The sequence below is a fragment of the Erythranthe guttata genome, chromosome 1 (genome assembly GCF_056151865.1).
Source record: "Erythranthe guttata isolate IM_541 chromosome 1, IM_541, whole genome shotgun sequence".
Taxonomy (NCBI): domain Eukaryota; kingdom Viridiplantae; phylum Streptophyta; class Magnoliopsida; order Lamiales; family Phrymaceae; genus Erythranthe; species Erythranthe guttata.
Window position 1 is genome coordinate 838,859 of NC_142533.1, and position 21,058 is coordinate 859,916.

The 21,058-nt window shown below is 37.2% G+C and overlaps 7 protein-coding genes across 8 annotated transcripts; 2 read left to right on the plus strand and 5 right to left on the minus strand.

Moving 5' to 3' along the window:
• The first annotated feature begins 342 nt into the window (after window positions 1–342).
• LOC105977171 (early nodulin-93-like) lies at window positions 343–1,717 on the plus strand. Its single transcript, XM_013002455.2, has 4 exons — window positions 343–556; window positions 926–987; window positions 1,320–1,395; window positions 1,495–1,717. The coding sequence occupies exons 1-4, from the start codon at window positions 439–441 to the stop codon at window positions 1,575–1,577; spliced, it is 339 nt and encodes a 112-aa protein (XP_012857909.2). The 5' UTR covers window positions 343–438; the 3' UTR covers window positions 1,578–1,717.
• A 136-nt stretch (window positions 1,718–1,853) lies between these two features.
• LOC105977170 (endoribonuclease YBEY, chloroplastic) lies at window positions 1,854–7,306 on the minus strand. 2 transcript variants are annotated; one of them, XM_013002454.2, is made up of 12 exons: window positions 6,706–7,306; window positions 5,757–6,008; window positions 5,580–5,675; window positions 4,852–5,029; window positions 4,651–4,719; window positions 4,404–4,504; window positions 4,200–4,292; window positions 3,649–3,720; window positions 3,092–3,211; window positions 2,947–2,997; window positions 2,403–2,591; window positions 1,854–2,313 (listed from the first exon to the last, which is right to left on the minus strand). In XM_013002454.2, the coding sequence occupies exons 1-12, from the start codon at window positions 7,099–7,101 to the stop codon at window positions 2,146–2,148; spliced, it is 1,785 nt and encodes a 594-aa protein (XP_012857908.2). In that variant the 5' UTR covers window positions 7,102–7,306; the 3' UTR covers window positions 1,854–2,145. The 2 variants fall into 2 exon arrangements, with proteins under 2 accessions (XP_012857908.2, XP_088671059.1); XM_088814933.1 differs by having other exon boundaries at window positions 4,651–4,773; window positions 6,706–7,209.
• A 64-nt stretch (window positions 7,307–7,370) lies between these two features.
• On the plus strand, window positions 7,371–9,518 carry LOC105977169 (Pentatricopeptide repeat (PPR-like) superfamily protein). The gene is made up of 2 exons (XM_013002453.2): window positions 7,371–8,385; window positions 8,467–9,518. The coding sequence occupies exons 1-2, from the start codon at window positions 7,493–7,495 to the stop codon at window positions 9,392–9,394; spliced, it is 1,821 nt and encodes a 606-aa protein (XP_012857907.2). The 5' UTR covers window positions 7,371–7,492; the 3' UTR covers window positions 9,395–9,518.
• LOC105977168 (receptor protein-tyrosine kinase CEPR1-like) lies at window positions 9,387–11,709 on the minus strand. Its single transcript, XM_013002451.2, has 2 exons — window positions 9,924–11,709; window positions 9,387–9,788 (listed from the first exon to the last, which is right to left on the minus strand). The coding sequence occupies exons 1-2, from the start codon at window positions 11,707–11,709 to the stop codon at window positions 9,445–9,447; spliced, it is 2,130 nt and encodes a 709-aa protein (XP_012857905.2). The 3' UTR covers window positions 9,387–9,444.
• Window positions 11,710–13,327: 1,618 nt separating this feature from the next.
• Window positions 13,328–16,238, minus strand: LOC105977049 (amino acid permease 8). Its single transcript, XM_013002311.2, has 7 exons — window positions 15,484–16,238; window positions 14,935–15,162; window positions 14,743–14,836; window positions 14,419–14,636; window positions 14,189–14,328; window positions 13,862–14,089; window positions 13,328–13,773 (listed from the first exon to the last, which is right to left on the minus strand). Exons 1-7 carry the CDS (start codon window positions 15,584–15,586, stop codon window positions 13,342–13,344), a joined length of 1,443 nt encoding a protein of 480 aa, XP_012857765.2. The 5' UTR covers window positions 15,587–16,238; the 3' UTR covers window positions 13,328–13,341.
• Window positions 16,239–17,009: 771 nt separating this feature from the next.
• Window positions 17,010–18,941, minus strand: LOC105977225 (mitochondrial import inner membrane translocase subunit TIM17-2). Its single transcript, XM_013002524.2, has 2 exons — window positions 18,782–18,941; window positions 17,010–18,094 (listed from the first exon to the last, which is right to left on the minus strand). The coding sequence occupies exon 2, from the start codon at window positions 17,999–18,001 to the stop codon at window positions 17,333–17,335; it is 669 nt and encodes a 222-aa protein (XP_012857978.1). The 5' UTR covers window positions 18,002–18,094; window positions 18,782–18,941; the 3' UTR covers window positions 17,010–17,332.
• A 557-nt stretch (window positions 18,942–19,498) lies between these two features.
• LOC105977032 (early nodulin-93) lies at window positions 19,499–20,659 on the minus strand. The gene is made up of 4 exons (XM_013002292.2): window positions 20,500–20,659; window positions 20,332–20,393; window positions 19,980–20,055; window positions 19,499–19,859 (listed from the first exon to the last, which is right to left on the minus strand). The coding sequence occupies exons 1-4, from the start codon at window positions 20,552–20,554 to the stop codon at window positions 19,768–19,770; spliced, it is 285 nt and encodes a 94-aa protein (XP_012857746.1). The 5' UTR covers window positions 20,555–20,659; the 3' UTR covers window positions 19,499–19,767.
• Between the last annotated feature and the right edge of the window lie 399 nt (window positions 20,660–21,058).

Sequence of the window (21,058 nt, forward strand, 5' to 3'; positions counted from 1 at the left end):
ATAGAAAAATGAAAACGAACAAGTGAGCATGTGGCAAATGACCGAGATTCGAATCCTCTTGCCAACGTTAGGTCGAATTCGTCACACATGGTTAATTTTGTGTGTTTCACGGTCTGCAAACTATCATACGAGATTGTAGGTTTAGCCAGTGCACCTATATAGTTGGATGCCGATTCTTTCGTTAAAAAAAAATGAAAACGAAGAAGCAAACTTCTGATTCAACACCTCAAACATCTGTACTATAAGACGTATTTGACTTTTGTAGCGACAATGGAAAGTAAAAAGGAAAATCGCACTTGTATTCGATCAATTATGGGCCCCCATAACCCAAAGCCCTCTTCCATGTGATCACTTATGTCTGCTGCCGCTTGATTTAATAATTCTAAGAACAGATTTCCCAATTCTAATTCAGAACTCAGAAGAGAGAGAAATTAAAAAATGGGGATTCCGTCGGAGATGAGGGACTTATTATTACCAAATCGCAATAATAAACCTTTGATGATTCCGTCGCCGATGGAAGATGAGAGAATTCTTCGCACAAAGAAGTGCACTCAAGGTTCTTTTTTTAATTTTTCTGTTTCGAATCTCGAGCTCTTCCAGCAGTTATCATTTGATTCAAATCTCAGAAGATTGAAATTATTTTTCCTTTTTTTTTTTTTTTTTTTATTAATTATATACAAGTACATTTTCTGGTATTTCAGTCCTGCTTCAGCTACGGTAATTAGTGAATTCGTTCAATTTCAGTTTCTAGTTTTTTTTCTTTTAATTGCAGATTTTATGAGTTTTTCTTTTTCTGGAATCACGTGTATTCACTGTATTGAAGATTTCAATCGTGTAATTGGTGCTTATAAATGACTAAAAAATCGAATTCAGTTTCAGAGATTTTCGTTCAAGGTAGAAACCAACAATATTTTTTTACTTGCAGAAGGGGTGCGTGCAGGAGCCAAAGCTGCTGCAGTTGCATCAGTTGCCAGCGCCATACCCACTGTACGTAAATTTTTTCCGAATTTTCTTTCGGAAGCTATTTGTCGAGTCTACTTCTTACAAATGATCATTGCCATTCCATTAGAAAACATTGATGCTTGTGATTGCGAATGTGAAGCTGTATATATCATTCATATACATGTTGTGTGTAATAGCGAAATTGAGTATGAGACGGAATATCATTTTGCAATATCGGATTTGAGTTGTTGATCGAGTGTTTGGGGAAGGGTTAAGATTTTTGTGTCTAAATATGTCTTGGATTCAAGATGACACACATAGTGTTCGATATCTCTAATATTCGTGCGTACTGAATCCCTCTTGGCAAACTTTTTCAGTTGGTAGCTGTTAGAACAATTCCTTGGGCCAAGGCAAATCTAAATTACACTGCTCAGGCACTCATTATATCTGCCGGTACGTCGTCGTAATACACAAATATCTTTCTTTAGCTTTGGAATATGAACTATATGTAGTTTTTGATAGTTTTCTTTCTTTTTGGACGATGATGAACAGCATCAATAGCTGCATACTTCATCACGGCTGACAAAACCATATTGGAGTGCGCAAGGAGAAACGCACATTATAAATCATCTTAAAGATGGACTTTGTGATGTTTTTGCTCGATGCTCGACTCATGTTGTATTCGACATGACAGTAATTAATTGATCTTAAGTTTCTGAAACTACTTTTGATTTTATATTCCACATTCAATGAAATTTTTACATGAATCTTTCAAGTTTCAACTGTCTTGCACAATATTTCTATCTTAATGATGTTTCAATGTGCCCTCGTACACCTTGGCCGGTTACAAAGACGGTTGCATTGGCCCTGTTTCGTAACAAGGTGAATAACTACAACAGAATATGAAGTAAACAACTAAATAATCAGTTTCTTTATATAATTCTCTGATACAAGGCATTCAAGGGAATGTCATGACTGGAAAGTTTAAGTTACAGTTGGAAATTTTCGATTCAGAAAAAGAATTGTAAACCACAGCTCAAAAATCTTATATTACGAGACTCTTCAATGAATTTGACTAAAAGGTGCAAAAAAAGACCCTTTCTTTCTCTACTGCACCGTTGAAAACTATACTCTCAAGAGAGAAAAAATGGCTTAAGAAACTCCATCTTTATCTATTTGCAGTAAATGTGATCAAAGACATCCTCAGAATGCATACCTATATATTGCATCAGCAACTCCATCTTCATCGTTGCTTATACCAATTACATCTGCCACAGCTTTAGCCTTCTCCGATCCATTACTAAGAGCAACACCTAGAGAAGCCAACTCGAGCATCTCCACATCATTTTCTCCGTCTCCAATAGCCATGATCTTTATATAGTCAATAATGAAAAAAAAATTAAAAAATTAGCAATGTATTTCACAAATAATGGATAAGAATTTAGATATTAAAAACATACCTCATCTGGAGTAACACCTAGATGGTCAAGAAGTATTTTTACTCCACTTCCTTTCGAAGTGCCAGGTGGAACAATTTCAAGCATATCTGGTACTGCTTGGACAACAGATGCACGGTCATCTATTGCTTCTGTCCAGTATGGGCGGAGAGTATTTGCGACTCCCTCAGCACTATCTAAGAATATCAGCTTCTGCAATAACAATGGCATGTCAAAACGAAAATGCATGCTCAATTAATAGTCACAATTCGAAGAAACATAATGAGTAAGCCCAGATTGTGAGGTTAGAAATGCATCCTCAATTTTGAACACCATCATCACATCCCAAATGACAAAACCCGTAAACATCAAATTTTTGGAATTAGATATCCAGTATATAGATTTTGTGTTAAATAAGTATTTCAACTGAAGCGACTGAGAAATATTTGATGCAACTGAGAAAATATTAATTCAGCAATTAAAACAATCATTTGAAGATCTAATGTTGTACACAGTTGTACTACACTGATATATGCTAAAATGATGGGTATTCCAGGTTCAAACAAACCTGTATTTCTGTGCCTGTCAGGAGCTGCTCAACTGAAGGTATAATCTCTGCCTGTCGAAAGATCTAACGTCAAAACACATTTTCAAGAAAACATACTTGCTCCCTCATATAAGAACAGTCCGAAAGAAAATTAGTAAATCAGCACCTTTGGCTCATGATACACAGTATGAAGCGAGTCCACGAGAGGATGATGGAACAATGTCAAGCATCTGTCCTCACTAAAGGCAATAATTGGAATTTTATGCTCAAGTGAGTAGAGAAGTGCCTGTAAGACAGAGAAACAAATCACCTAAGCTCCTTATGATTCAAGCATAAATTGATGATTTTCTATATGCCAAATTTTGAGTTGTTGCCAATTTGAAACTTTAGCCCTTTCAATTGAAACAAGCAGGTGGAATAAAAATAAAGAGAAAGAATACACTGGTCAAGAAAAGCTTTTGACAGGATAACGATATGTAAGCAGAATCATGTTCATGTCAGTTACGATCATTCCAAAGACTCAATAGTCCAATGAAGTAGATCAAAGGGTTAGGCAGGAGAAAACCAGCTGGATAACAAAAACGTGATTCAAGAAAAGTTTATTGTTTCTATACAAACTGTACTAGTTTTCGAAAAATTGTTTATAAATTGCCCAAAGGAGTCTACATTTAAACCAATTGAAATTTGCACCAACAAGTAGGAAAAAGGTAAAATTGTTCCCACCTCTCTGCAGACGCTAGGATCCAAATTCCTTCTAAATATTTCTCGACCTTGTCTGCCATAAACAAGCAGTCCCTGGAATCCATAATTGAACAAAAAACATATAAGAGAAAAAAAATTAGTTGAAAACAATTAATGGAGTCATGAAGTGCTGTTTTTCTATCCATGTGAGTAAATAACTCATAGTTCTGATTCCTAACTAAACAAACTTAAGATATGGATCCATCCATTGTCAACCCCCATCCATAATTCTTGTCATGCCTTTGCCTTTTCCGGCCATGTTTTCCACTTAATTCAGTGTCTTATATTTAAAATGATGTCTTCTAACAAATCATGCCAATAGTTATCTGTCTTCTAGCCAAAAATATAACATGAGGAAAAAAACTCCTTTTCAGACTCATGAGACATGATTAAGAAATTCCTGATGTGTATCTCATCAGTATGTATAAGAATAGAGATTGCTAGAACCAGAAAAAAGATCAACGGAACATTTTGAGAAACAATGTAGCCCAGAAAAAGATATAACGGAAAAAGATACGTGTGAAAAGCTGAACCTGTACAAAAACCCCAGGAGAGGACTCTGAAACAATGCCATCTCTGCCGCCCAAGTTTGCCATCTTGAAAATATTCATTACAGCTGGACGAGTCTTTATCACAGATTGAGCCAATGAGAGAAAAATTAGTATCAGTGTCAGGTAAGTAGTGTCACAAAGGAGTATACAACTCCAGTCAGCGAATAAAGAAAATTCCGCTCTTACTTTTCCAGTTGCTATCACTACATTTAGACCCCTTGATGACGCTTCTTTTAGAGCTTCTGCAGTTGATAAAGAAAGTTGACTTTTGCTGTTGAGCAGTGTACCTTTATGTTTAAAAAATTCGAGAATGGATCAGATTGACATTATTCTACTCAGAAGATAAACAAAAAATAAAAAATAAAAAATTACAGTATGGCATATGTCATGACTGAAAAAAAAAAATCTAAACATTTGTCATGTAATTTCTTACCATCCATGTCGCAGAAGATGTAGCCAAATTTGGGTCTGTAGAAACGGAGACTGCCTTCTCTCTTCCTGTCTTTTGACAATTCAGAAATGTGATTTCTCTGGGATATCAGAGATAGAAATAGAGCTATAAATGGATGTCATGAATGTTCACTGCAATAACTATTAAAAAGCACAAAATCTGATGATTTGATTGGTATATTACCATCTGAGTGGGCATTATGTGGAGTCTCATTAGTTCCAGCATCATATGCACTGTGAATCAGTCCTTTCCCCTTCCAATCAAGACCTTTCAACATAAGTTCCTCTTCATTCTCCATTTCTTCTTCTGCTTCATCGCTTAACTCATGATCAAATCCTAAAAGATGTAGCAGCCCATGAACCTGCAGGAATATAAAAGCCAGTATCATTCAGGGTTTTAACAAATCCATACCCAGCCAACTGAGAATAAATGTCTAAAGTCCTCTTAAATTCTGTATTTTTCAATCAGCCTTGTATGAGCCTACTTTTAAAATGATATCTTCTTAGCATCCAGTTAGATACCAATGTACATGACTAATTTTATTCCAAGATAGATATCAATCACTGACAATCCTTTGATGCCACAAATTCAAATCTATCGCCTCTACTGGCAATCATAATACTCAAATAAGTAACTGAACTCTGCAACAGATTAGATGTGTTTTACTAACATCTCCGAGGTTTATTTCCTCAGAAAACCTACATGCTTTGATTAAATAAATACATCTAGTAAGCTTACTTTCAACGGTACGTCAATGTTGAATAATAAAAAGAACAGATTACTATAAGGAAGAGAAACAGGTTGCAGATCCTGATAAATGATAATAAATCAAAACAGATTGGCCTCTTTATTATTTCTGTGATAACAAGTCAGTGTTTGCAGATAAAGAACTAAGTATTATTTAAACCAACCACGAGGATGCGTATTTCGTCGATAAGAGTGTGTCCTCTCTCGCTTGCTTGTCGTGCAGCTGTCTCAACAGAAATTACGATGTCACCCAACATTAGCTGCAACAGGGTAATGCTTATTATCAGGCCTGTCGAAGAATTATATGTACATATAAGAGGATGACTGAATGAATTACTTACAATAGGGAGTTTGAGTTCAGGGATATGTTGGGACATTGACAGGACATCGGTAGCATGATCTTCACCTCTCCACTCTTTGTTAAGTTTACGAATGAACTCGTCATTGCAAAGAAGTACTGATAGCTCAATGCTCTCAAAACAGCCAACATCGTTTATTGTGGTATCTCTTGTTTTATGTTCTGAAGTACTTAGGCGCTCGAACACTAATTTCATTGCCATTGGAACATTAAGACGCATTATTTCTGCAATATCCTGCAGCAAGTAATACAATAAGTGAAACAACAAGCACAATTTACTTAAATGAAATCATCAGCTCTTACAGCTAATAATTGAAGAGAGTCTCAACGGACAATGATTGAGAATTATCAATCATGTCAGAAAAAAACATTTTAATAGAAACTTCAAATTCACAGCCTCACACAACAGAATCCAATGGTAAAATAGATATTGAGGAATGGAGGGATTTTTGGAAGAATGGTGCTGGGCATGACATGAAGCGCCGTTTCATCACCTTAGGCAAGTAAAACAAGGGAAGCACATTTCACAGTACAAGTTTCTCTAGTTACTAGTTAGCATGTGATTTCACTCTATTCTCTTGCCACATTTGACCTTCATCAAATTTAACAATATCGAGTTTCCTAAATTTGAGAACAGTAAGGAAAAATACTCTCATAGAAATGCATACAAATATGCATACAAACTGGCAATATTTACACAAAAAATGTGAACCACTAATTAACACGCATAGTAAAAGTGCACAAAGTAGTACCAATAGCATCTTCAGTGCAACTCTCATATGCTTACCAAAATAACAGCAACTACTATACAAATTGAAATGCACGCTGAAAAAATCCTTTGTGAATTACAACTGCAAGAGCTATTAGTAACGAAAGTGGTGGTGAAAAACGTAAAGCAATATCCAGCCGCAAGCAAATAGTGAGAGTAGTACCATAATTTCAGGATCTTCGGGCAATTGTTCTTCGAGGCAAATGTTCACACTCAGCTCCAGCTCCTTCTCCTTATTCTTCTTCGCGGCCGCCACTCTTCTGCTTCTGACCTTCCGGTACTCCCGCCCTGCCGCCGCCATCACAACACTGCCATTTCTACCCCCAAATCGTCGCGCGATACACGAATTGTTGATACTATTAAATCTCCTCCTTCCGCATAGAGAGACAGTCCCCGAATACGACGTCGCTACGTGAAAACAACGAGGATGCGACGGAGACGGAAGCTTCGAAGGGAGAGCCACGACGGAGGGGAGTGCGCGCGAAAGAACACGCGCCGCCATGGATGAGGGCGGGGGTGGAGGTAGAGTGCGGAGGAGAGGGGAGAGGCGAGAGAGCATTCAGTCGCCGATTTACCTTTTCCAATTTACTCAGAATAAAAAAAAAAATCATATATATTTTTAAAATTACTACTATCGATTACAATACTGAATGCGACGATTTCCACCGTAAGGGCGGGGTTTAACAAGTCTTCAGGTTAATGGCCGGCAGCCGATATGCTAATGACAATTTTAACCTCAATATTTTACAATTTTACTATTCTATTTATAAATGAATTTTCTATCAATTTTTTTTTTATAAAAAAAAAAAAGAAAAAGAAAAACAAACTGCCATTCAAAATAAAAAAGAATCTGATTAATATGCATTTGACTATGATTTTCCTTTGATTTCTGAACTCTAAAGGGCAGTCTGAAATCAGTTTAGTCTTGCGTTTTCTATCTCCACCAATCGATGATTTTTCATACCAAGATTTCCCGCCAATTCGTCGGCCAAATCAGAAACCCACACCGGCAAGATCAAGCGCTCGTAAATCGGCTTCTACACCTCTTGAAACAGTGTAAATCAACCAAACTATTGCAGCAAATCCACACCCAAATGCTCATTAACTCCGTTCAAATGCCCATGCCCAATTTCTTGCTCTCCAAAATGATTGAGCTCAAAGATTTTAGCTACTCTAGTCTTTTCTTCCCTCGAGTCCCCATCAATAGTTATGCTTTCAACGTAATGATCAGGGGTTATGCCACGACATGGCAGAAGTTCGATCTTGCCTTGGAATCATTCGTTCATATGAAATCTTTAGACGTAAAGCCGGACAATTTCACGTATCCGTTTGTTTTTATATCGTGTGGGAGTCTTTTAGCATCGAGGATTGGAAGATCGGTGCATTGCGAGGTTGTGAAAACTGGCCTGCTGCTGGATTTTCATGTGGCTCATTCATTGATCACAATGTACTCGCGGTGTACTGAGATGGGTTCTGCCCGGTACGTGTTCGATGAAATGATTCATAGGGATTTGGTTTCATGGAATTCCATAATTTCGGGGTACTCGAGGTTGGGTTTCGCTGGGGAGGCGGTTGAAATGTTTGGGGAATTGAGAAATGAAGGATTGGAACCCGACGAGACGACACTCGTGAGCGTGCTTGGGGCTTGTGGGGATTTAGGGGACTTGAATTTGGGAAAGTGGATTGAAGAGTATGTAATAGAGAAAGGGATGGAACTAAATTCTTATATTGGCTCTGCTCTCATTAATATGTACGGAAAGTGCGGGCAGTTGGAATCAGCTCGCACGATTTTTAATTGCATGAAAAGGAAAGAAGTGGTCATTTGGAATGCCATGATCACTGGGTGAGTACATTTACGTTTCTCGTTCTCTTTTTTTTCTTCCTTTTTTTTCCACTATAGTGACTAAATTTTGTTGTAAAACAGATACGCACAGAACGGACAATCGGATGAAACTATCTACTTATTTAATGAAATGAAGGAGACTGGGCCAGAACCCAATGAAATTACATTGATTGCAGTTCTCTCTGCATGTGCTTCAATTGGTGCTTTAGACTTGGGGAAATGGATCGACGAATATGCATCCAAAAGAGGGCTTGAGCATAACATATATGTTGCCACAGCTTTAGTAGATATGTATTCAAAGTGCGGAAATTTGGGTTATGCATCACGTGTTTTCGAAAATATGCCTCGGAGAAATGAGGTCACTTGGAACACAATGATCTCCGCACATGCTTTTCACGGACAAGCAAAAGAGGCACTGTCCCTATTTCAACGCATGTTAGAGGAAAATTCTTCACCACCCGATGATGTCACCTTTGTCGGGGTGCTATCTGCATGTGTTCATGGTGGTCTGGTGGATGAAGGCCGTCGATTATTTAATTTGATGACATCGTCTTTTGGGCTGACTCCAAAAGTCGAGCACTACTCATGCATGGTTGACCTCTTATCCCGTGCTGGAAGGGTTTATGAAGCTTGGGACTTTATTCAAGAGATGCCACAAAAACCGGACGAAATTTTATTAGGTGCATTGCTCGGCGCCTGCCATAAGCAAAAAAACGTAGATATTGGAGAAAGAGTATTAAAGCTTCTCTTGGAAATGGAGCCTTCGAATTCCGGCAACTATATTATCTCGTCGAAAATATACGCAGATACGAAGAGGTGGGACGATTGTGCGAGGATGAGAGCTTTGATGAAAGAGAAGGGTGTTACTAAAACTCCAGGATGTAGCTGGATTGAGATGGAGGGCCAGATTCGTGAGTTTCATGCTGGCGACTTTATAATTGAAGGTGCTGAAGAAATTCATCGAGTTCTTGACATGATGTATGAGGAGATGGCAATGGAAGTTCTATAGAAAATTGCGTCTATAGTAAACATATTTTTTTAATGATATACAACAAACTCTCAGGATAAATTAGTTGGACTAGACGAATAAAGATTGTTACTGCAATTCTGAAGAATTTGCAAACAATCCTTCATAGATGGCCTATTAGAAGGTGATGTGGAAGTACAGATAACTCCTAGTCGGAAAACGGCGATAATTTGATCCAAGTAAATTGGTTCTCTGATGTCAGCATCCAGTGCATCAATAATGGCACTTGGATCGCTGTAGTGTAGGTGGGCCCGCCCTGCTAGGTTCATTGGATCTCCTCGAGTAACAGCTTCTCTTCCAGTAGCCAATTCAAGTAGAACCACTCCAAAGCTGTACACATCGCACTTCGTATTCACTTTCGTTGAGTAGGCATACTCTGTAATTCAAGATTTACAATTTTTATTAGTATAATATATATATATATATATATATATATATATATATATATATATATATATATATATATATATATACACACGAGCAGATAAGAAATTACTTCAAAATTATGTACCAGGTGCAATGTAACCAAAGGTTCCAGCTACAGCGGATGCTATTTCTGTATCACCATTCTTGCTGGTAAGCAATTTTGCTAGTCCGAAATCTGCTATTTTTGCATTGAATTCCGAGTCCAATAGTATATTGCTGGGTTTGATGTCACGGTGAATGATAGGTGGAGAGCAGTCATGGTGCATATAGCAAAGCCCCTGTGCTGCTCCAATTGCAATGTGCATTCGCATTGGCCAATCCAAATTTGTGGCTGAATTGTTACCGACGGTTGATACGATCACCCGCCTGTTACGGTGCAGCCACTGATCAAGGCTCATTTTCTTGAAATATTGGTACACGAGAAGCTTTACATCGTTGCCTGAGATATAGCACAAAAGCTTTACTATATTGTAATGGCGAATATTCCCGAGTGTCTGAATCTCTGCCAGGAATTCCTTCTCAAGCCTGCTGTCGGATTTTCTGGCGCTCGATATACTTTTGACAGCTACAGAACTGCCTGTTCGGGGTATGAAAACTCGGTACACCTTTCCTGAACCCCCGTTTCCAATTAGGTTTTCTTCTGTCAAACTTTGCAAGATCTCGTTTTTATCGAACTTCAACCTTTGAAATGGAACCATCTTCCACTCATTTTGCTCTTTTGAAGAAGTCCCAGATTGCCAAATTTTCTTGAACCTTTCTGCAATTGTCTCGTTTTTATCAAGCCAATATTTTCTTGCCAAGTAGTAGAGTATTGCAAACCCTACAACCCCACAACCAACTGTTTCCCCTATAATTATGAAAAGGTGCCTCTTTGATTTTTCTTTATCGGAATTACATTTGAGAAATTCTTGAATTCTATAATCGGAGCACAACCTAGAAGGGCAATGCGGTAGACCCTTGGTCCTGTTGTCAGAACAAAGATTGGAAGAATCCAAGCAATTATCATGAAAGTCGTGATTCAAAAACTCGTAAGAAACCTTCCCCGAGAATCTGTTCGAGCAAAGACGAAGTACGCTCATCGACCTCAAACGGAGTATATTCTCAGTGATGTCGCCAGATAGCTGGTTATGAGATAAATCTAAGGCGTTTAGCGTAGGTACATCGCCTAAACTTCTCGGTATCGTGCCATTCAAATGGTTGTGAGTAAGGTTTAGCACATTCAAACCGAAGAAATCCAAGTGTTGCGGTAGTGGCCCCGACAAGTTGTTATAGCCTAGTAACAGAGAGTTCAACTGATTCATACGGAACAATACCGTTGGGATTGTACCACTGAATGAATTCCTGGACATATCCAAATACACAAGATTGTGTAGATTCTCGACATCATCAGGGATTGATCCGCTTAAATGATTGCCTGATAGATACAAATAACGGAGGCTTTTCGCAAGAAAGAACTCACCCGGAATTATTCCAGACAGCGTATTCGAGGACAAGTCGAGTGTTTTCAGATTCGAGCAGTTAAATAGGCAGACAGGTATTTGTCCCGATAAGTTATTACCGGACAGGTCGATTGAAACGAGGTTTTTGAGGTGGCATATCGATGGTGAGATTGTTCCACTTATACTCTGTCTTGTTATATACAGTTCGGTGACTTGTCCGGAAAGGCATTCGATTTCCGGCCAATCGCATGCGGACGAGTTCGAGTTCCATTTCGAAAGTGAGTTGGGATTTCCCCAGTGTTGTTTGAGGATCAATAGAGTAGTCTGTTCAGAAGGGAGATTTTGTGAGTTTAGTTGAAGATGGAGATGGATTAAGAGGATGAAGATGAGGAGAAGTGTTGGGCCCCCGCGGGGATAGCACGAACTCCACATTTGGTATGATATTGTCCAGACTGGGCCGAGCCCAACTGGTTTTGCTCTTGGGTTTCCCCAAAAGGCCTCATACCAATGGAGTTACTATCCCCTCCTTATAAAGGATAGATCTTTCCCATATTTAACCGATGTGGGACGTTGTTTGCACCTCAACAATCCTCCCCTCGAACAAAGTACCACACAGGTAGGACCACAAAGGACCACCGAGCCTCCCCTCAATTTGCGCCTGGGGCTCACACCACCGAGCCTCCCACCTGGAGCTCGTCGAGCCACCTCCATTTGCGCACCGGGAGCTCACCATTTGCGGCACCGAGGATTCGGGAATTTCACACAGCACCATTTGTTCGGCACCGAGGATTCGGGAATTTCACACAGATTCCGGCAATTTCCACCACGTGGTTTGGTCTGGGCCATGGCTCTGATACCACTGTTGGGCCCCCGCGGGGATAGCACGAACTCCACATTTGGTATGATATTGTCCAGACTGGGCCGAGCCCAACTGGTTTTGCTCTTGGGTTTCCCCAAAAGGCCTCATACCAATGGAGTTACTATCCCCTCCTTATAAAGGATAGATCTTTCCCATATTTAACCGATGTGGGACGTTGTTTGCACCTCAACAAGAAGGTTTGCCATTGTTTGTTTCTTGGATCATTGTCACCAGGATTGACTGTTCAAATAAGTTATCAAGTCAAGTCTAGTCAAGTCAACGCTTTTAGAAACATACGTATGTTGCTTCTTTTTTTTTTTTTTTTTAATAGTTATTAAATTCTCCAGGCTGGATGAGTTGACTTGGTGGCGTCCACTATTGAACACGTCGCTAACCCATATGGACTATTAAATGGAGCATCAAATTATTTTTTTTTTATTTTTTTTGATATTTTTTATATATTACTAATATTGTAATGTTGACATTTTCAATATTTAATAGGATAAATTACAACCACCCCTCTGTATGTTCGGGTATGGTCAAATTACAAAAAACTCATCTGGGTTGGGTAATTACAATCATCCATCAACTATAAATCTTCTTACACGTCCATTCTTGACGTGTCAAATTTAGTGGAATTTTTTAAATTATATGAAATATTTACAATTTTGTACCAATTTTATCGCATTCGAGCTCCACATTTTGAAACAAGATGATCATAAGATGTGTTTTTTGGCTTGAATATTTCAGATTGTGGTGAAATCATAAACTGCATTTTTGCACAAAACGAATACAAACTAGATAACATTCCACAGAATCTATAAGATTCTGTTGAATTTAACACCATAAGAGTGAACGTGTAAGAAGATTCATAATTGATGGGAATAGTTGCAATTATCTAAACATGAAGGGGTTTTTCCTAATTTAAACATACTTGAGTGGTGATTGTAATTTACCCTATTTGATATGTAACACTAGCTTCATTAACTATGAATAAAGTGAGAAACAGATAAATCTTCATTACATCAACTATAATTCAAAGCTCAATGCTTACACATCTTCTTGACAAATAACATCTTCAAACTTACATACATTCTCACTCAATAGTACAACACTTCAAGCTTATGCTTGCTTAGATTCCACACACACACACACACACAAATAAAATAAAATAAAAATAAAAATAAAAAGGCCTTTATTTTTTCCTATTCCTTAACCTGAAAAGGCTTGTAAGTTTTGAGAGCTTTATTAAGGCCTTGAATGGAGCCACAACCAGCAGCCACGGCAACAAGCAAACACACCGAGTTTATGAGCTGAAGACCGAGCCACCTTCGACTCCACTTCTTTATTTTATTCTTCGCAATGTACATTTCTATTGGGAAATACACTGTGAGGGGCCAATACCCCATTGCCCCTAGAAACGCAAGTATGTCGTTGAAAAACGGCAGTATCAACGCAAATAATGTCGCGACTATCACAAACGAACTTCTCCATATCAGTCTCATCAAGTTTACGCTTGTAAACTTGTTCCTATTTTTGCCAATGCCAATTTTGTACTCTCGCGTTATGAAATTCGATTTCGGCCACTTTTTATTTGCCCATAGTTCGACCGCGCTAAATACCGGTTGCGCAAATACCTGTCGACCAAAAAAAAATTTAAATAAATTTTCTTGAAGTGAAAATAGAAAATGAAAAAAAATTGATTTTGATGATTTAATTTTGGACCTGATATGCACCAACTAGGTGCAGTACAATGCATGCGTTGGCTAAATCGACCAACCAAAACGGCTCGTAAAATCCAAATCCGGTTAGTAAATTTCCGGGTGCGTTATTGCCAAACGCGGCATAACCGAAGCATCCACACATCATATAAAACGCTGTTGTAGTCGATACTGCGACGATGTTGGCCTTTTTCATCACTTGGTTTTCTGGTGGTGTTGCTTTTAGTGTGTCCTTAAATCGAGGCAGATAAATGTTTTTTAACGAGAAAAAAAGTTACGTTTTTTAAGTAAAATAATCGAGGTATGTATTTTCATTTTTATTTTCATTTACCTGAATTTCGACCAGAATTTGAGAATAAGTGTAAGCAAAAGCAATATCACCAAATGCTCTGAACATTCTCCAGGTTTTCTCAGCTGCTGATAAACCGATTCCGACTTCCACCCCCGTAAGTGTAGTTCTTCCTCCTTGCCCTGTTCATATATATCGTAAAAATCCTCGATTATTTGGATATAATAATATAATTTAAAAATTGATTAAAAAATAAGCAAAAAAAAATTCACCTGAAATGACTTTTGCCAAGGCAAGTCCAACACCTATAGATGAATAAGCAAAAGACATAATAGCTGCAACAACCGAAAGCATCGACAGCTTATGGAAATTCGGAATTTGCGACAAAAATATTTCGAGAATTCCCATTCCGATCATATACGGATTGTGAGAGACGCTGCACGAATTTTCATGGCCTCGACTGTGAAAACAATCCGATTTCTGAATAGCACTGAAATTTTAAGATAAAATAGAACTGTCAATAAAAATTAAAGTCTTCATAATTAACATTTTATTTTAGCCTAATAGTTAGAATATATATATATAGATATACTTACGCCATGCTTATCGATGCTGTGATGGTATATCCGACTACCATCCCACATAGATTGGCATATTGAACCATTGCACAAGCTACGTACATCGTTTGACCTTAAATAATTTTCAGACAAACAAAAAAAAATTACGATTTTGAAAAAGTCTTCAAAATAAAAATATAAAAGGGACTGTGTAATAATAATTGATGCTACCTAAATTGTTTTTGACGACATCCTTGTAGGTGTAGTTACGTTTTCCGGTAAGAGGGGATCGGTAACAATCTGCCAGGAGGCTCGAAGTATATAATGTGATAGCGGAGAAAATTACGAGAGTTGCCACTCCAGCAATCCATCCAAGCTGTGCTACTCCCCATGCTAGTGACAGAACTCCCGAACCGATTATTGCGGTTATTATGTGTGCACTTGCAGTCCAAAGATTACCTAAACAAAATGATTATGAAATTAATAATATATTAAAAAATAATACAGTTTATGAAAATACCTAATTCATTAATACAGTATCACTTCTTTTACAATACTACTAAATCTGAAGTCGAACACTAATTGACACTTGACACCGACAACTTAGTGAATTAAAAAAATTAAATTAAAAATCGTAAAACAAAAATGAAAGATTGAAGGAGAAGATCTGGATTAATTCTTGTCAACTTTTCATATAAATTAAATATAATTGTGTTGACAATATCAAGATCTTGATGAATAGAGTTCAAGAATTAAAGAAGCAAGCTTAATTAAAAGTACCTGTCCTGCTAGGCTTGCCATCATCGTCTAACTCCGCATTTGCAGCTTTCTGAATTTCGAGACCAGATTCACCTTCAAAATTCTCATCTCCAAATCCCTGCATTTTTTTTTCTTTTTTCCTCTCTCTCCTCTCTCTCTCTCTCTCTCTCTCTCTCTCTCTCTCTCTCTCTCTCTCTCTCTCTCTCTCTCTCTCTCTCTCTCTCTCTCTCTCTCTCTCTCTCTCTCTGAACAAAAAAAAACTGGCTGTGTTTCGATTTTGCTAGAGAGATGGAACCAAGAAAGTCTCCATGCAGGTTACATATCCCACTTTTTTGGCCTTAAACTCAGATTTTTATAGACTTTGCAATGCATGCACCGAAAAAATATATACATATACATACATATAAATATATAAATGTAGCACTATGGCAGTGACACAAAAAAGAGGGAATTCTGGTGATTTGATCTCAGCAAAACTGTCAATATAAAGAAAAAATGAGAGGTTGAAGAAGTGGAACTTTTCAAAATATTCTTCTCTTTTTCGGTATAATAATAAAAATAAGGTGGAAAATGGAAAAATGCCTACATTAAAAAAAATAATAATAAATAAATAAAAATATTAATTTTCTGTGTTTTCAAGATTGATGTTAATTTAATGAGTGCAGGGAAATTTTCAGACAAGTGTAAAATGCATAGAAAGGGTTACTACTGACTGGGAGAAAGGGTTTTGATACTTTAACTTTCCTCTTTCTAGTTGAAAAGATGAATAAATGTGCTTCAACTACCTCTTCAATAACTGCAAAGAGGGAAAAAAAATAAAAATAAAATGATAAAACCTTGTTAATATTCTGCATTCTTTTAGTTTTTCAACATTTGAAAGTAATCACTGGTCAAGACTCATTAGGAATCTCGATTAAAATCTAAATTAAATTAGAATAAATGTAATCATTTAACGGGTGAAAGTAATCACTGGTCAAGGCTCATTAGGGATCTCGATTAAAATCTAAATTAAATTAGAATAAATGTAATCATTTAACGGGGTAACGGGATCTCGAATTGGATGGTCAAAATTTAGTATCAAGAAAGTGCATACACCAAAGAAAAGAATGCAATAATTTCGATTCCCATAATCGGAGAATATGGCAAGAAAACATCACTCAAAATCTTCTTGATTCGATAAGTATTACCCCATATTATATTCCGGTGGCCTCTATGAAACGGCAGATTTCATAGCAGCAGTCAATGATCATAAGCACAATCCAATAAAGAAAAGAAAAGAAGATACTCTTGCCTTGACAACTTTAGGATGATTTTTTTTTCAACGTTGTACAATTATATAATCATGTTTCCATCACTAAAACAACTTTATCCCTTATATTCCTCGAATAGGCACTCGTAAACCCAGTACGCCTGCACCTTTGGTTTTGACAAAATTACATACATATATATGTAGTAGATGCGTGTATAATAATGCATAAATGTACACATAAAGGTATAACCCAATGAAGTTTACCAGTGTAAGAACTGGTGCAAGCCCAACAAAAACCTTACATAACAAGGCACTACAAGCGTAGAATTCATAAATAGATTCTGAAGTTTATACAGATGGGAGGCACCTAAAAAACCCATAATATAGAAGTCGATAAATAACGAAACTAGATAATCAAACAAAAGAAAGAGTCAAAACGAAGCTTATAATTTATTACAAACAGTTTCGGTTTCTCTAACCATTTCAACCTCCAAAGCTCGCTTAGATTCCCCTACCGAAGTCCAATTCCATTAGAGCAGATGAATACGTCTCAGCACATGCACACAATAGATAGATGAAAAAACTCAGATCCTCACTCGCCAAAATAACCCGTTTTCAAACTTATTTGTACTCGAAAGACGGTGGAGCTGGAGCATCAAAGCTCTCCAAAACCTTTGTCTTGCTTCCATCACTCGGTCCAGCCTCCTCCTTCTCACCCCCAAAAAGACCACCAAACCAAGAAGATGACGACGTGGACGAACCCAAGCTCTCGGCATTGACCTGAGCTTGACCAGGAATTTGCCCCATGGGCGGATATCCAGGAGGCATACCAGCCACATTCGGCAACTGCTCCTCCATTGGTAAACCCGGCGGTGGACTCATAAGTTTATTCAACATAATTCCAGCTCCTTCAATCAGAGCAAGCAGTACACCACCGAAAGCTGCCGATCTAGAGGCGGCACCCAATCCCTGACGCATTTGCAGAAAGCCGCCAGTGGCTGCACCCGCTACGATGGAGTTCCACGGATCCTCCTTCTGGCGGAGGTACACCATAGTGCAGTCGAAAGTGGAGAAAAGCCCACCCCACACCGCGAAACTGCCGCCCACTCGTGGTGCGTTCATTCGAACCGCTTGTGAGCCGCCGATGAAACGCTCGCCCTTTGGGGAGTTGTATATTCCCTTCAAGAAATGGAAGGCTGAGCCACCAACTGCACCCATGCCGAAAGCTCCACCAATATCGTCAAGGATTCGGTCAGGGCATGGCTCTCTAGATGTTTCTGGGGTCCCCATTGATCACAGCCCACACAAGAGTCGAGACAAAACGGTTTTCTTTTTAGCGTTTGCTCAGGGTAAGCAGACTTCGAACTGATCTTGGCCACCCCACTATTGAATCATAAAACGGATACTTATTCAATGTGAAGAACACGCAAATAAACTCACATATGAATATGAGTACAAAAGACAGCAACTTTGTATACAATTTGTGACAAGAGTCGGGACATAAATAACTATGATCTCAAAATCCAATCACGAATTTCACACCACCAAAAGAAATACGTATACCATGCATTACTGATTACTGCTCCCCCCTATTAATTCATCACCCAGCATATAAATCGATACAGAAGCAATACTATCAATATCAGATACCTATCAAATTAATTGGGCAAAAAAATCAAAATCGGAAAAATCGCAAATAATGGAATTTAAAATGAATTATTTTGAGAGAGGAATTCATTGCAGTCCTGCTTCCCTCTCTCTCCACTAAAATTAATTACCCAATAAATCAATACAGGAGTAATACAGCGAACCATGCCAAAACGGTGCCGTTTTTTCAATACTTCAGCAATATAATACCTATCATATAAATATACTGCGAGGAATAAAATTCAAAGGAAATATTCAGAAGAAACGATCATTTTCCTAAATTTCAAACCAGCAAACAAAATCAAGAGCTCGTTCATTTGGTTACAGGATAGAACATCAATCCAAAGGGCAGAAGTGTAATAATTGCGTAGATTGAGCAACAATAACTCCAAAAATAAGATCGAGAAAAACACTAGGGTTTACCTGGAAGGGCGGTGTTTCGTGGGTTGTGGAGAACAGAGGGAGGGTGATTGACGGTGTTGCGGAGGTGAAATTGCTTTCTAGAGAGAGAAAGTGTCGTTTTATTGTTATAGGGTTCAATTTTAGTTTGGGCTGTAGAGAGAGAAAAATGTCGTTTTGTTATAGGGTTCATTTTTTAGTTTGGGCTAAAATTCAATTGGGTCACTTAAGTGTGGGCCTTTTTTTTGCCCAATGCAAGCCTAGTCATTTCTAAAGTGAATTGTGGACTATTCAATTTTTTTGTTTGACTAATTTCTATTGATTTGTATATATGTTTATTATGTATAATTTTGATATTTTTGATATCTTTTTGTGGGCTAATTTGTTAAAGACAAAGGATCAAGATTTTACTGCATTTTCTGTGAGAGAACAATTTATGATTTTCTGAGTGTGTTTTCTGTGTGAGATCAATTAGATTGCTGAGAATTGATGTAATTTGTAACACTCTTGATCAAGAATATTTTTATTGGATCGTTTGGTCAATGTAAGCTCTGATTGAGTCGAACCATGGTATTTTTGGTGTTCAATTTGTGATTGTTTTACTGAGTTTCAGTACACACTTAGCAGTTTTATTCACACACTTGAGCACAAATTAATATCAACACTTTATAATATATATAAATGTAAACTAATTGATTTAAATTAAACTGTATCACACCTCTAAGCATTAGTAATCAATAGTTATAAAACTGGAGCAACAAATATTATTTTCATTGTGAAATTTAAGCTTGAGAAAATGAAGAGAGGAAATCTAAAAAAAATAAGTGAAATTACAAAGTACATTGTGAAAATTTCAATCCAATTTCAGTTTCAGTTCTACAAAGTAAATATTTATAAAAAAAAAAAGAAGAAGAAAAAATACTGACTATCTATATATCTACAAAACACTATGCATAAACTATTGTAATTATGTTCATTTTTTTAAATAAATTAAAAGTATAAATTTGTAGTTATGATCTTCTATCATAACGAGCGTCTGCATTTTTCCTTGTCGCCTCCAGGATTGTTTTGTCCGCAGTAATGAAGTATGCAGCTATCGATGCTGCAGATAATCGAATCAAATAAGTCCGTCATATTATTTAATTTGTAAGGAGAAAATGTATAATTTCTAATTCAAGAAATGAACCAAAAAAAAAAAAATTCTCGGACTAGATGAACAAACCTCCTGATATGATCAGAGCTTGTCCGGTGTAATTCAAATTCGCCTTTGCCCAAGGAATTGTACGAACTGCAGCCAACTGAAATCATCCAAATAAATATGTATATATAATTGCACTTGCGGAGTCGGGATTTTAAGTTCATAGGGGTTGAATGCATCAAAAAATTTATAGAGGAGCAATAATGCTAATCATGCACGATTTTTTTTTTAAATCTTTACAAAAAAATTAAGTATTCGAGAATTTTTTTTTTTTTTTTGGGGGGGGGGGGGGGGCAATGGCCCCCTAAATACTATACATATAAATTTCATGTCATAAAGAGAAGAATCATAGATGTATCAGATCAGACTCACATACCGTAGGAATTGCACTAACCACACAAGTAACACATGCAGCTTTAAATCCAGCAATAGCACCAGCTGAAATTCAAGACAATTAAAAAAAGAAGAAGATATATATGTATAATGTATGTATATAATATATATATATACAAATGTAATAATTATGAGAATATATATACATTACCTTGAACACAGTTTTGAGCAGTAATAGTGTTGTGGGTTTCATTTGAGTGTCCCATGTTTACATGCACTTAATATTCAAACCAATATTTGAATTAATTAGTTTCTCTCTATATAAATTAGAAACAAAACTAAAAACAAAAAATGCACACAAATACAATAAGTGGAAGCTCCAGAAAAATTGTAGGAGAGGGGGTTAGCCTTTGATTTATACTTAAGCCACAAATTAATTAGTGGTTTCTACGTATTTGCAAGGCCAATAATTTCTCCCAGCCTTTCCTATCTTCTTTCTACACTAAATATTTAAATTTTATTCAATAAGATATACGTCACTAATTTTCTTTTATTTTATTCTTTTTCAGAAATTTATTTCTCAATATGAAAAATTTATCCCAATTAAGTTGGAAATTAAAAATCTGATGATGGGCCTTATATCGGGTCATCATAAAGAACAGAAGATGGGCCCTTTATATTTGGATTCGTGTGAATGAAAAACTAAATGGGCCATTAATATTTGGACTCGGGCAAATTTTAATCGAGTCGAATACAAATCTAGCTCGAGC